Raw genomic sequence first — 15201 nt, 5'->3', positions numbered from 1 at the left:
TGTTTTCAATAAATTAATAATAGCCAATCATACAACTAAACTTTTATGGTAAATGGCACATTCTTTTTTTGAGAAAGGCCGAATTTTAAAAGAAATTAGTTGAGTTTTTAAACGAAATTATCAAAGCTTTTTCAAAAAAAATTTAGAAACCCGATTCATTAGAAACTCATTAAATTTTAAAACTGGTTCATTAAATCTTAAAATCGATTCATCAAATCCTAAACCCAACAAATCCTAAAATGAATTTACTAAACCCTGAACCAGTTCACTAAACTCTAAACTCAATTTAGAAAACCCTGAAATTAATTTATTAAATCCTAAAATCAATTCACCAAACCCTAAACCCAATTTAAAACATCTTAAAATTAATTCACAATCTAAATCGATTCACGAAACCGATTCAAAAAATCTTAACCCTAAAACTAATTTACTAAATCCTAAAAACGATTCATTAAATCTTAAACCCGATTCAAGAAACCTTAAAATCGATGCACGAAATCCTAAACCACTTCATTAAACCTAAAATCGACTCACAAACCCGAAAACCCAATTTAAAAAGCCCTAAAACCCAATTCACAACCTGAATCGATTTGTTAAACCGATTCAAGAAACCCTAAAATCAATTCACCAAACTCTAGACCGATTCAAAAAATCTTAAACTTGATTCACCAAATCCTAAGTCCAATTCAAGAAACCTTAAAATCTATGCATGAAATCCTAAACCAAATTCATCAAACCCTAAAACCGATTCAAAAAATCCTAAAACACAATTGAGTTTTTTTAAAAAACTATTTATTTAATGAGATTTTTTTTACATTATAAAAATTATATTTTTTTCACTTTCATTTTTATTTGGTCTAATTTTTTTCCTCTTGATTTCATTTTTCTATTTCTAATTTATTTTATTTATTTCTTTTAATTTAAAACTTATGAAATTAATGAAGTTAAATAATTTTTTTTATTTATTAAAAATAAACGAAAATATTATCAATTAATTTGTATATATCCTAAAAATACTTATTAGTATCTTAACTTCTTTTTATAATATTTCTTACAAAAGTTTCAACCGAGCCAAACAAGCCCTTAATATACCATCAAATTAGATTCCTTTCCTACACATCTATCAAAATTAGACGTCTGCATACTGTACTTCCTTAATATTCCTTAATGCCTGTAGTCATTCATGTATGAACAAAACATATAATTGGGATTAAGATAATTGAAAACATTTGTCACAACTAATATGCAAAATTGGTCTATCTCACATCTTAGACTCATTATTAGCAAAATAATGGACCGAAAAAAACATTATTGTAAAATCCAAACATAGCCATCAAAGTAATCTCTGGTTGCTGGGCTAGAAAAAACCAGCAAGGGAGGCAACGAACCGAGGTTTGAATCCTTTTATCAATGTAGTGTCTCATGCTTTTCTTCTATACTTGTTTCAGTTTTCCTCCTCTGCTTCCCCAGCAGGTATACAATTCTGTGACAGTATTTGCAAGGCCGGTCTGGTCTTCCCAAATGACTGCTCATAGATCAATGAGAATTTAAGTTACTAACCACTGAAGCAACGGAAAGCATTACTATTTATAATGACTTTGCAAGCAAAGATAAGGAGTAAAAAAATGGACCTCACCTTACTGTCATTCTTGTCTTCTTTGTTCTTCTTATGGTCAGCGATCTTTAGTTTGTCAAACTTCTTTGTTAGCTTCTTTAGAGTCCTTAGACTCATATCCTCCAATTTCTGCATAGTTTCCTCATCAATGATGTTCTTGTTTTTCTTCACCTTTGCCAGGCTAGGCTCCACTTCCTTGTCGCTGTTATTGTCAATGTTCTCCTTATTGTTATCTGAAACTTGCGTCATCTTTGGAATTGTTGTCTGTTTCTTGCTTGAAGATTTCCTTGGTGTGAAACGAGTTGGCTGAGAAAATTGAGCTGTCAATGGTGACAATGGTATAGAGCTTGTTATTGCACTGTTGAAGACAAGAGAAGCACAAGGAATCATTAGCTTTGCAGCCGTGGGACTTTTCTCCAGTGGAGGGACTTCCTGGGTGGTCTCTGCAAATTCCTCTGCTGCCTTTACGCAGACATCAACCAATGCTTCTGCATCACCATAATCCAGAATCTGGTCAACTGAGATATCAACCGCAACTGATTGGGGAGCATTGTAGATTGAAGTTTCTCCCACATGGATTATTTCAGCTTCAGCTACATTTACATCAATCAATGCTTCTTCATTCACCATACTACTCATTGGATCGTCAGAGCAGTAGGCGGCTGTTTCACATGGAACTTCCTCTTGTTCATCAACTAAAGTATTGTTGTCAGAACCTGAGTTATCATCAATGTCTGAATCAACAATATTTGACACAGCAACAATTTGATCTGGATCATCCTCAGATTCTTCATTTCCCAACTTTTCCAAGGAATCCATAAAGCCTTCAGGGATAGCTGAAGCATTTTGAGATGCTTTGGCATCATCATACTCTTCAGCTTCCGGAAGTTTGGCTAGATCATCATTAACTACATTAATGTCACAATCTTTGCCAACTAACTTCTGGCATTCTTCTCCAATCACAGCTTCTTTTGGCTCCACATATTCTGCAGATGAAGCATGATCCAAGACCTCAGTGTTCTCATCAGCATGAGAGCCGCCATTGTTTTCAGCTACCAATTCCTCACTTGAGTTGTCAATCTCATATGAGTCTTCAGGGACAGCATCATCATATCCTGCAATGCGACAACCATCATTTACTGAGGGAAAACATAAATGGATAGATAAACCTTTTTTAACAAATTGAACAAGGAGGTTGGCGTATTGAGACAATTCCAAAGAGGGAATAAAAGAGCTATCATACCCTTTGGATCTATGGTTCCATCAGACATATCTGCCAGCTTGTCAGCACCTTCAGCCAAATAGGCATCTGACTCATCGGTCTTCTCATCAGGGGATGCATCTTTTGTATCTAAGGCTAAGAGACAGTCCAAATTATCAGGTTTTGGAGAACCAGCCTCAGATATCACTGTGCAATCATTTTCTGCATTGTGAACATCATCTTTCAAGTCCCTTTCACCTTCAAGGGACACACTTAAATTTCGAGCCAAATTTTCGTCTGATGTAGCTCCTGTATATTCATGATCAGACTCATCAATCCTACTTCAGTAATGAGATAGTGCGTAAAAAATCTGAAAATTGAAATCTCAAATTCATTAAAACAACGAATACCAGATTGACGATTCTTGTTCTCTTCAATTTCATCCTCCACCATTTTGTCAATCTTCACAGGCTCCATTCTTCCACTTTCCTTCAAACTCAACCCTTCCATGCACTTCTCCAACAACCTTACTGACCGCCTCGTACCATAGCCCTGCTGAACTGACCCTTCGTCTTTCTGAGCCTCCACTTTCCTCCTAGTAGATCCCACTCCAGCCCTTCTCCTGTTACTCTGCAAAGCTGGAGTTTCAAGCAGATCACTCTTCTTCTGCTCCTCAACTTCAGGCTCAGTTCTTTGAGCCCTTCTCCTGGTAGTAGTAGCCACGACGGGAGTCTCAGGCACATTCACATTCTTGTTTTCTTCGTCCAATTCCATAGTTCTTCTTGTTATTCTGCGGGTTCGGGTCGTTGTTTGGCTGCTTTGTGGTTCTTCCTTGGTAGGTTTTCTCCGTGTCGACGTCCTAGTCACAGTAGAGGGGATTTCTTGGGATGATTTGTTCATGGTTTTTTCTGGGGATTGAGATTGATTCATGAACTCATCAAGTCCCTCAACCTGAAATAATGATTTTCAAAGAATGTTACTATCAGGGAATCGAGTTCTTCTACAAAATTGGGGCTTTCAAGAAAATAAGCCTTCTGTTTTCCTATGAATGTTAAAATGAATGAACTTGGTCCTTAGCAAACTGGGCTCTTGTTTTTCGCTTCAAGAAAATGAGTCTTTTCCTCTGAATATTTTATCAGGTAAATGGATTCTTAAGAAACATGGTTTTTTATTCAACAAAATTATTCTTTTTCCCCATGTTTCCTTGGCAACCAAACAGAACCATTTCAACAATTAAAAAATCTAGCAATGGGTATTGTAAATTCACTGAAAATTAAATACTTTTGAAACTTCAAAAACATAAAAGTCCAGAAATTGATTGACAGAAGAGATATTTTATATTGTCAATCACATAAATGAAACAGTTCAAACATGAACATCAACTGCAGCCAAATTTTTTGCCTTTACTTTCCTAGCAACCAATCAAAATATAAAGAGACATAAAAACTGGGTATTTAAGGATTGCAAAAAAGAGAAAAATAAAGCTTACAATCTCAAGAGCTTTGAGTGCATCAGCCATAGCAACATTGGTAATATTAGCCGGGATCTTGTTCTTCTTGCAAAGAGTCTGAAGCTCTTTCCTTGGAAGGCAATGGAAATCCATTGTTTTTTTCGATGGTCAACAAAAGAAAAGAAACGGAGAGAGTTTGCTTTTCCTGTTTGGTTACTGAGAAAGGTTTTTCTTTGTTTTGATGTAGCAGAGGCCAGAGAAGAAATGCGGCATTTAAATGAGTAAAGGAAGAAAGAGACGTTGGGGAAAACCCTAGACAATATGACCGTTGGAGCGGCTGCATTTGAAATTTGAATTTACGGTATTGTGGGTTTATTTTATTACTATTACTATTACTATTACTATTTTTGGTCACATGACTGCCAAAATAATTCCATGTATAAAATTAATTACAAATTATTGGTTTGCCATTTTGCATAAAAAAATTCCAACAATTAGAAATTTTAATTTCATTCCTTATTATATATCTTTTTTTTCTTTTTCCAATTAAAGAAATATGTTTGACGGTATATTGCAATGATCCAAAGTCCAAACTTGGGCCAGGCTTTTATTGGGTCAATGCAGATGTCCTTTCTAAGAACACAATATATTCACACCAAAGAAAAAGTTTCTAGGTTCTATCGAGATCTAAGTATAGGTAAAAATGCACTATAACTCTATTGGACTTTCACTTTTTGTATCCTTACCCCTCTATTGTTTTATTATTTTTTTTTGAAGAAAGATGAATATTTCATTGCTTCATCGATATCAATACACTGTGAGCGACTTTACATAATATATTATAATTATTACTCACAATATTGCATAATGCATTAAAGATGAGCCTCATTAAAAACCTTATTATAGAAACACTTGGTAGAATAAAAATCATAGTAAAAAAAAATGAGTACCCAAGCTAATCATGCAATACAACTAACCAAATCCAAGCCCACCACACACCCTTTAATTAATTGATCAACAAGACATCTTTAATCACAAAATCTCTAAACAGATTGGTATGAGAGAAGCATCCTTCCATATAGATTGATTTATTGGCATATCCTTAGCAAACTTTGCTACCAAATGAGCCACCATGTTGCTTTTCCTAAGCACATGCTTCACAATTTGAGTTGCCATCCCTTCCAATAAAACAACACAATCCTTTAGTAATAAACCCGAAGCCCCTTTGAAATTTTTACTTGAAATCCATCCAGCCATTAAGAGGTTGTTGACTTCTATCTCATCAAGCATAATATTACTTTCTAGACACATCATCACGGCCCATGTAACAGCCCTCAATTCCACCTCATAAACGCATGAGTTGTGTAACATCCTTTTTGCATCCATGAGTACCACGCCACTAGTAAAGTTTCCAACCACAAAACTCGCAACCATCATGGCTTCACCATCCCTTACGAATAAAGCAACATTTGAGTTAAACTTTAGACCATGCAGCATACTCCAAGGTCTCTCTATTGTTTTATTTGAGTCCTTGTTTTTTTTATAAGTAAATTTATTAATATAAATAAGGAATAATCCCTTTCAGCATGGAACTTACGATTATAAAACTAAAACCGTATACTTCAATCAAATATTGCATTACAAAAAAATAAACACAACCTCATTAAAAAAAACCTCGACCAAAGAAATTTTTAAATTTTCTTCATGTCTAAAAAAAACACCATCATCAAGATTCTTATAGGGATGACAGTGGTTGCCCTATAATAGAATACTTGCGAGTACTCAACCCAATTATATAAGATTAAAGTACCCTATATTCGGGTTTGGGACATGTTCATTTCGTAATTTTACAACTAGTATCGAATCTAGGTAGGGGTCCAGTAGCACCTCTTAGTTCCCGATACCCGAACCCAATTATATATTATATCTTATATAATAGATAATTAAATATGTAAAATTTTATTGATGTTAGAAATGGAATTTTTCATTTATAGTATATTATTGTTAATCAAATTATTAATGATACGTTATTAATATATTTAAATAATAAAACTATTAAATTATTAATTATGTTTAAATAATATCACATTACAAGGAATATAATTACTATTATATATATTTTAAAATACTGATTAAATATAACAATTAGTTATACTTGTATTAAATATAATAAGTATTTACATTTCAAATTTAGAACATAAATAATATGATTACGTGTTAAAGTCATGGAATATGTAATTATAAGTTTTTAAATAGATATAAGTTATATGTTAATATTAATATATCATTAATAAATATTACACCTATAGTATATAGTATTGTGTTGCTTATGTAAACCTATATCCTACATATAAATAGGTTATGTTAATAGGTTATAAATATTAATATATTTATTTATATATAAACATTACTATCTACTATATATTTATTAACATATTAAATAGATTATATTTAATAATAATTACTACGCCTATATCCTACGTATTAATAAGTTATACGAATGAATTATAATATTAATATATTTAATTTATACATAAATATTATTATATACTTATTATGATAAAATAATTTGTTAATTATCATTATTATATAAAAGAACTTGTTATTTACAAAAATTATAACTTGTAATGTTATTAGTGTTACATTTATGCTTATATCAATAGAATATATTAAAGTATTGCTATTAAGTGATAATAACTATTAAAAACCTTTCATTTATATGTACAAATAAGAACATAATAGAAATAATAATTAAAGCTTATAAGTTGTTTGAGATATTTGTTTTTGATTATTCAAGTTGTTGTTCAAGATATTAGTTTTTGGTTGTTTAAATTTAAATTTTATTGTTTATTTGTTTTTATAAATTTAATTATTAGTGAATTGTATGGATGTAAAATGTAATTTATTATTATATACGGATTCGGATTTGAGTAATTGGTTAGCATAAAAAGTATAATAATTTTTTTTTACATAATTGGGTTTTTAAACAAGTTTGAATAATTACCACATAGTGAGATGGTAATAAGTTCAAGTTTGGATAGTAAATTTTAAAAATATTTGGATAGTTGTAGAGTTCGGGTACCTTACTAATCAAATTCGAATTTGAGTAGTATTTAAATATTTGTTTCATTAGTTGGCATGATCTTCCTATTTAAAGAACAAGATTTAAATCACATTCTTTCAATTTCAAAAAAAATATTCAGATTTTAATCTTACTATTCGAATTCCCCCTCTCCCAATTCAAAAAAAAAAAAGAATTTAAATTTGAGTACTTCAAAATTAACAAGTATCTTACCGTTGACATCTCTAAAAAAATAACATCCCTAGTTAAGAAGCTAACCCGCATTTAAAAGAAAACTCACAATCATCTATCACCAAAGCATAATCTCGAAAAAAACACCAGCACAAGATACAAATAAGTACTCCATCTTTTGCCAGTTGATCCAGAATCCCATTGACACTTCGCAAGGTGTGAATAATCTTTAAATTCATCCTTTTTTTTTTTAAGTGCTTGATTTTGATGATCTAATTCCTATATTTCCAAGGTGCACATATATTTAAATAAATCTAATAAAAATATTTGTTACAACATAAATATATATATTTAAATAAATTTAATAAAATAAATTAATCAAATTATCTCAAAAAATCTTAATTCTTTGCATAAGCATTTTCTGTCCATTTTAATGAAAGTTTTTAATTAAAAGATTAAAATCGTAACAATTTAAAAATGTTTAAATTTTTTTATAAAAAATTAGAATTAGATGTCAAATTATAATTTTATTAATGAGACAAGGACCGCCATGCATATTACCTGTCCAAGTATCATCGGTCGATAAAGAAAAAGACTCCCGAAACATAGACTGAATTATTAAAACTTAAAATTTCAAAAAATTTCAAATTCAAATTTATCTATGAATTAAATAAAAATTTTAATTAAATAATCCAAAATCATATATTTACGATGATTGGGTCCATAGGATCAATGGATATTGATTTACGGATTTGAGTGTTTATGAGTTTTGGATTTTACATTTTTGTTAGTTTAAATTTTTATTTATTTTTCTTTATTTTTGGTTACTTCTATGGTTGCTCCAATGGAGAGAGAGAAGGTGAAGGTCTGAGAAAGAAGGAATGGAAGAAAGAAAGATGGGCAGGGTTTCTTAGATTTGGGGGCAATACCACAAAAATTAATATTAGAGGTGGAAATACCACAAAAAAAAAATAGTTTTTGTATTAAAATAAACAAAATCACAAAATTTAACAATATTAGTAAAAAAAAAAACAATGGAATTAAGATCAAATTTGTCATTATATAAGTCAATATTAAATTTTGTTACTATACTTCAATTTAGTCGATTTTTGTCACTATTATTCTTAATTTTTATTAATTTTTAAACATAAAATAATAAAATTGATGAAAATTTATCGTTTATATTAACAAAATATTTTGTAAAATATTTTAATTTTACTATTTTGTATTCAAAAACTAATGAACTAAAAAGTAGAGTAACAAAATTAACAAAATTTGTTTGCATTAACAAAATATGTATTATGTAAAATATTGCAATTCTGTTATTAGTTTTATTTGAAAATCAATTAAAATGAAAAATATAATGATAAAATTGATCAAGTTTGAAGTACAAACACAATAAATAAAATTGAATATTGGGTCAAAATAATAATTAAAAATTTTATTTTAATTTCAAAAAAGAAATTAGGGTGGATTAAAAAAAGAAAATTACGCTTACAAAAACGGTGGTTTGTAGTTTGTTGTAGGTAGACTTGTAACCGGTTGGAGTGCCCCAACGTGTTCTCGTCTGGCTCTGGCCAAATCCTACACACGATTAGCACGCTTTTAGAATAAAAAATATTCATCAACGGAAAATTAAAAGAAACTTCTAGACACACAGAAGGGAAAAAGAGAGAGAGAGTCCTTTCCAAATTTCAACTGACAATTTTTTTTAAAAAAATATTTAGAAATGAACAAAAATCCCCAAATCTAATTTCTGAATGGAAACCCTAACCCTAACCCTCACCCTCACCCGAATTCCCCTTTTCGGATCCCTCGCTTTATCCCGCTTTCGGATCCTCCGTTTCTCCCTCTTCTTCGCCGGAGGCTGAAACCCCTTAATTTAATTAAATTATTATTTTTTTTGTTGGTTTTCTTTCGTTTCTGTTTCTTTTTATAGGTATAGATGGGAAATCGTTAATTGTACCGAAATTAGAGAAATAGAGATAAAGATAGAGAGAGTAAGAGAGTTTAGAGAGGTAGAGATGGAGAGTGGGGCAGGATCAGATGGAGGGGGTGTCGGGTCGATCGTGTGGGTACGCAGGAGGAACGGTTCATGGTGGCCGGGAAAGATACTGGGGCCCGACGAGTTACCGGCGTCTCATCTTACGTCTCCGAGGACCGGGACTCCGGTCAAACTTCTTGGCAGAGAGGATGCCAGCGTGTAGGTCTCTTATAATTGGCTTTCTGTTTTTTTTTTTAATAATTTGTGAATTTTATTGGCTTAATTTGTTTTAGCATGCAAAATAAAAAAAAAAGGAGATAAATTTGGAGTTTTTATCATTAGAAGCCTAGGCTAGTAGGGATTTAGGATAGAGTTGAACTAGTGGACGAATAGATATTTAACGTGATTTATGTCAATGTTAGGAGAGTTTAGGGCAAATTAGTTAGGATGTTCTGAGTCTTATGTACTTAATGTACGAATATGTTAAGATTTAACTGATCTTGAAGAGAAAAATCTACAAATATAAGAGGTGAAGGACAAATGAAGCATTTTAATGATTTGTTATGATATGGAACTGGGTTTGATTCGTTAATGGTTTTCTTAGAATGTTGTGATAATCAAATGATTTACTCCAGAGTCTAGTCCTTTGTACCCTGCAAAAAGTTTTGTGCAGATCTAAGTATAGGTAGTTCTAGCTCCATCTTGCATGGTTTCTAGGGCTAGAATATATATATTTGTATTTCTTTATGATTTCCGATTAAAGAGAGGGAGAAGAAGAGGGAGGAAAACTTATCAGAACATTCCATTCAAACCTTTTATTCATCTATCGTTTGGACGTTGGACCTGTGAAGAAAAACTGAAAGTTATTTGTAAACCGCCGCACCACCACACGCACATTTTGTTTTCTTGATGGCGCATTATATGCTATCTTATTCAATGAAAGGCTAACGTAATGTTTTGACATCATTAATGTCCCTAGAATGATGTTTAGACTGTTATGTAAGTCAAGGAAGGCCACAAAGGATATGATTTTCTCCCTTATGTAACATACTTCTACTTGTTGAAATTTTATTTCCTTTTAACCATATTCTGAACAATGGAACCTAGAAATATTTGTTATTTTATTTAATTGCTTCTTTACTATCCATGTTAGGCAGGATATGCTAGATTAATATGTCATACATTTCTGTTAAAGATACAAATTAAACCTGATTTTTAGAAGTTAGGAGAAATGGTATTTATGTTGCCATTAGAAGTATATTCTACGTAATAAAAAGTTAACAGGTGCTCTTTCCAAGTTTTAGGCCATCAAAACCAACTTTGCTTTTCACTAGCATTTAAGTTTATAAGAAGGTAGTATAGCATATAGGATGCACCTTTGACCTCTAGTATACTAATTTGATTGTCAATTTATTTAGAATCTATTGACTGCCACTCATTTGTTTCATTAAAGTTTTCTATACTTTGTTGCAATCTTAGACTGTTTGTGATCTTAGAATAGATGCTGTTTGGTTTAGTAAATCAATGCCTTTCACTTTTTCCTGGAAAATCCTTCTGTTGTACGGAAATACTGTTAACTACTTTTCCCCTGTTCTCTTTTATACGTATACCTTCCCTATCCAGTCAAGTACTCTCCCCATTAGTCTGCAAATTTTTTAAAGTTATCTTATTCTGGTAAACTGATGTGATAAATGTGCAAATGATTTGTAGGCTGATAACTTTATCAACTTGCATTGTTTCCATTGGTTTGCAACTATTTTTCTGTGGTAATTCTATTTATGAGAATTCATGTGACTTCCTTTTGCTTTATTGCCTCCATTTTGTGCATTTTTTTTAAAGATATAGTCTTTATGATGTCATGGCTGAATTTTGGTTCAAAAGCCATTTTTTATTAGAATTTTCTTTTATTAAGTATAATCTACTGTTCCTTTTTCAATTTATTTATTCTTGTAAGAATGTTTTCATTTTTTTGGTCTTCTCAGTGATTGGTACAATTTAGAAAAGTCTAAGCGTGTGAAGGCATTTCGATGTGGGGAGTTTGATGATTGCATTGAAAGGGCAGAATCCTCACAAGGTATGCCACCCAAGAAAAGAGAGAAATATGCTCGACGGGAAGATGCTATCCTTCATGCACTTGAACTTGAAAAGGAATTGTTGAGAAAGCAAGGAAAATTGGATAGACCTTCTGATGCAAGAAGTAAATCATCTGGCTCTGCTAAAAAGGATTCTGGAGGTTCAGATATTAGTAATGGAAAACCTGGGAACTCAAAATCCAATCAATCCAGGAGTCAAGATACTTCCATCAAGGGTGAAATAGTGAGCAGCCCCAGACATTTGAAAAAAGACCAAGTTGGAAATCCTATTTGGGAAAATGATCATTCTGAAAACATACCCCGGATGAGAGGATTGCAGGACTTGGGGCTCAAGACTGCATGCGCAAAACAAAAGCCTACATCTTTTGGTGCTTTGGATGTTGACTGTACTCTATCTCCTTCCAGCAGAGTTTCTAGCATGGGAAGAACCACTCACATTAATGGTAAATCTTTTTTAGATGAAAGGAAAAGGTTTCATGAGGGATTTGCCGAGGAGTTTTTGGTCAAGAGATGTGACGGGAGGCAGCCTTTTTGTTTAAGTATTGCAGATTAGGGCAAAATTAGGATTCCCTTACTTTTTGCAACCTGACTTTGCTGCTGTTTCTACTTCTATTTCAGGAGGAGAGCAGATGGGAGGTGCTTCCCGAGCAAAAAGGAGCAGATGCATGTACTTGCCAGCTGAGTCTTTTGATGCTCTAGATTATAAAGAAGTTCCTGCAAACCAGATTGAGATGTCACCTTCCCGTTTTGTGGAATGTGATTCTTATCCTTTTCCTAGTCACTTGATTGAAGATAATACTAGAGAGTTCTTGGAAGACATTGAATCTGGTTCTTCTGAATCAGCTTCCTCTGAATCTGAGTCAGAGTCTGATTCTTCTGAGACTGAACCAGATATGGATGAGGATATCACTTCACTCTCAGGTTTACTTTTTTTAGTCTTAACTCTAGTTTCATGCATTGTGTTGGAAAGATTATCTTGCATCCTGGCTAAATGTTTTGTTACCTTTAGAATAGAGCATATCCTGCAGCCATGCAATCCAGCTTTTGCTGTCTTTCGACTTATCTTGAAAAGCTTATGTTCACATACTGTTCTCTGTACACCATTAATGGTATTTAGTTCTAAACATACCTGCCTTAACTTTGATTTCCCCCTCTCTGAAATTATTGATTCTGTGACAACTTTGGACTTGTTTGCAGTACTACAGCTATGTTCTTTGAGTCGTAGGTTGTGGTTGGGGGAAGGGAATTTATATGTTCTTAAATAAACAACCTGGATTAGGGATGCACTGCGATTCTGTTTTCTGGTCAATTACTTTGAAGGTGTATATGAGTTCTTGTTTACTTTGACATGTTTATGTTATCTGCTTCAGGAAGTAAGTTCGTAATATCAGGGTGACTTTGGGAAGGGTTCTACTAGCTTAGTGCCACCCACTCATGTGGGTGAAAAAAGAATGACAAAAAGCTGAATAAACTAATGAAAGTGGGAAAGACAGAAAAGAGAGATAACGGAGAGAAACTAGGTACTGGTAATCGTTGATTGTTAAGAACTATTTGAAATTCTCTTTTATATTAATAATTTACTTACTATTACAACATTTGCTCAAGGGGTTATGGTGTAAAGTAGTCAAATTTCATAGTTGAAAACTAATGTGAGACTTAAGTAATAGCGGAGATCTAGAATGAATTTTGAATGTTGGTTTATTGGCTATATATGGAATGATAATCTCTCCTTTCTCTTTAGGATTTTAAATATCCTTTTGCAGTGGTTGAGCTAAGGTTAATTAAGTGGGGGGCTAATATAATAATATGAATGAAAATAATATAAACCGAGTATTTTAAGAGAAGATAACAATTTTGGGGGGCTAATATAATAATATGATGTTTAGTCAGGAAAGCATCATGACCTGTTGAACAATTGGTGGTAATGGATTTATCATTTTTTCTTATTATTTTCTGATTCTCTCTATTCAGGTGCTACCGTACGAATGGATACTCGATTGGGTGCCTTTCAAAGACCTGATACCTTAGGCAGTGGAAGTGTGGGCCTGGAGGAGTCTGATGAGTCATCTCTTTCTGGTGAGATGCCTCACTTTTATTCTCACGATCATCTTTCTGTGCACGAAGCTGTGTCCAAGTGGCAGCTAAAAGGGAAAAGGAACATACGGAATCTGGCAAAAAGATCCATGGATGCAGCAGAGATAAGAGGTTATGATGGACCTGCCCATGGGATATATCACGAAGAAAGGGGAACTTTCAGACAAAGGTTGTTAGGTCAGAGTTCTCGTAGAAATCATGACTTCGATGATGATGTTGATGTTGCTGGTCTGAGTGCAAAAGATTTCGGGACCCAAATGGTTGGCTTTGATGGGAGAGGATATTCTCGTACAGCAAGGGATTCATCCAGAAGTAGAAATAGTTTTAACCGTAACGTCATTGATTGGGAAGGCATGCCTTGGGAGAACCATGCTGCTGTGAAAAGAGAGTGGGAGGACAAAGTGTGGCACTTTGATCCTGTATTTGCTGGCCATCGTAATTTTGGTGGGAGGAAAAGATCTATGTTGATAGATGTAGATTTGAAAGTCCAAGCAGGATATCAAAAAGAACCTGTTCCTATTGTTTCATTGATGAGCAAGTTGGATGGGAAGGCAATTATAGGGCATCCCATTCAAATTGAAGCCCTACAGGACAGTTCAACTGAGACCCTTCTCCCCACTAATGGTTATTTCAGTAATGGAATAATTAACCATGATGGAAATACTTCACTTCCACCAGCATGGAGGACCGCCAAGAGGACCAATTTTAGGGTTCCACGTCCTCACCCACCATTTGCATTGGGTAGTTATGAAGCAGCTGAATACCATTCCTTGGATCATGAAGGAAAACCATCTTTCAAGAAATACAATGTAGGAAGTTCAGAGTATAAGGCAGGCCTGGTTAAAAAGAGCATCTCTCATGTTCCCCGCTCTCCTACCGACAGGAAGTTTCAAAGAAAGTTCCCGAAGAAAGTAAGCTTATCTTCTAGCCAGAAAACAAGAACTCTGTCATCAATTGGTATAGAGCAAAATCTCAGTTCTAAGACTACACATGATAGCGGTAACTGTCAAATGGATGGATTAATCAAACCAGAGTCATCTGGGCCCACAACAGTGGCTTGCATACCTGTCAAACTAGTATTCAGTAGGTTACTTGAAAAGATCAATAGGCCGCCATCAAAAGCGGCTAGTAAAGCGATTCTCTCCACTAGTGATGTAGTAAGAGATCCATCATAGATTACATTGTACATTGATACAACGAAACATTAAATATTTGTCAGCAAAATAAGCATTGCTAATTTCATCTTTTTGACAAAAAGCATTCCCACCAACATTACATTGTCAGCATTGTCAAGGTGAGTAGGTTGCATTCTTTCCAATAATTTAGATCAATCAGGTAATCAGCATATTCATTGCTTGTAGCTTTTAAGGTTTTCACGTTTACAGGACACCTGTTTCTGAGTATTCGATTGAAGAAAAGTATTTTCAGGTCGCAAACAGGTAATGAGAAATTATACCAGAAGTAGGCAGTTGGGAATTTGCATAGATATGTATATCAGGCCAACCTATTCC

At 33.2% G+C, this 15201-nt stretch overlaps 2 protein-coding genes across 3 annotated transcripts; one reads left to right on the top strand and one right to left on the bottom strand.

The window, feature by feature from the left end:
- LOC18599460 lies at positions 1187-4529 on the bottom strand. The gene is made up of 5 exons (XM_007029443.2): positions 4306-4529; positions 3227-3767; positions 2859-3125; positions 1637-2730; positions 1187-1525 (listed from the first exon to the last, which is right to left on the bottom strand). The coding sequence occupies exons 1-5, from the start codon at positions 4417-4419 to the stop codon at positions 1445-1447; spliced, it is 2097 nt and encodes a 698-aa protein (XP_007029505.2). The 5' UTR covers positions 4420-4529; the 3' UTR covers positions 1187-1444.
- Positions 9213-14960, top strand: LOC18599458 (uncharacterized protein At1g51745). 2 transcript variants are annotated; one of them, XM_007029440.2, is made up of 4 exons: positions 9213-9722; positions 11486-12039; positions 12215-12517; positions 13568-14960. In XM_007029440.2, the coding sequence occupies exons 1-4, from the start codon at positions 9544-9546 to the stop codon at positions 14863-14865; spliced, it is 2334 nt and encodes a 777-aa protein (XP_007029502.1). In that variant the 5' UTR covers positions 9213-9543; the 3' UTR covers positions 14866-14960. The 2 variants fall into 2 exon arrangements, with proteins under 2 accessions (XP_007029502.1, XP_007029503.2); XM_007029441.2 differs by having other exon boundaries at positions 9213-9726.

This window comes from Theobroma cacao, chromosome 5 (genome assembly GCF_000208745.1).
Source record: "Theobroma cacao cultivar B97-61/B2 chromosome 5, Criollo_cocoa_genome_V2, whole genome shotgun sequence".
Taxonomy (NCBI): domain Eukaryota; kingdom Viridiplantae; phylum Streptophyta; class Magnoliopsida; order Malvales; family Malvaceae; genus Theobroma; species Theobroma cacao.
The sequence above is the reverse complement of the archived record's forward strand: the minus strand, read 5'-3'. Positions and strand labels throughout refer to the sequence as shown.

Bases quoted from the DNA above. Each gene is read 5' to 3' on its own strand.
- LOC18599460 (XM_007029443.2), bottom strand. From the start codon at position 4,419: ATGGATTTCCATTGCCTTCCAAGGAAAGAGCTTCAGACTCTTTGCAAG. The intron at 2,731-2,858 runs GTATGATAGCTC...GTCGCATTGCAG, and splicing joins TGGAACCATAGATCCAAAGG to GATATGATGATGCTGTCCCT. The intron at 1,526-1,636 runs GTGAGGTCCATT...ATCTATGAGCAG, and splicing joins AAGACAAGAATGACAGTAAG to TCATTTGGGAAGACCAGACC.
- LOC18599458 (XM_007029440.2), top strand. From the start codon at position 9,544: ATGGAGAGTGGGGCAGGATCAGATGGAGGGGGTGTCGGGTCGATCGTG. The intron at 9,723-11,485 runs GTAGGTCTCTTA...TGGTCTTCTCAG, and splicing joins GGCAGAGAGGATGCCAGCGT to TGATTGGTACAATTTAGAAA. The intron at 12,518-13,567 runs GTTTACTTTTTT...CTCTCTATTCAG, and splicing joins GGATATCACTTCACTCTCAG to GTGCTACCGTACGAATGGAT.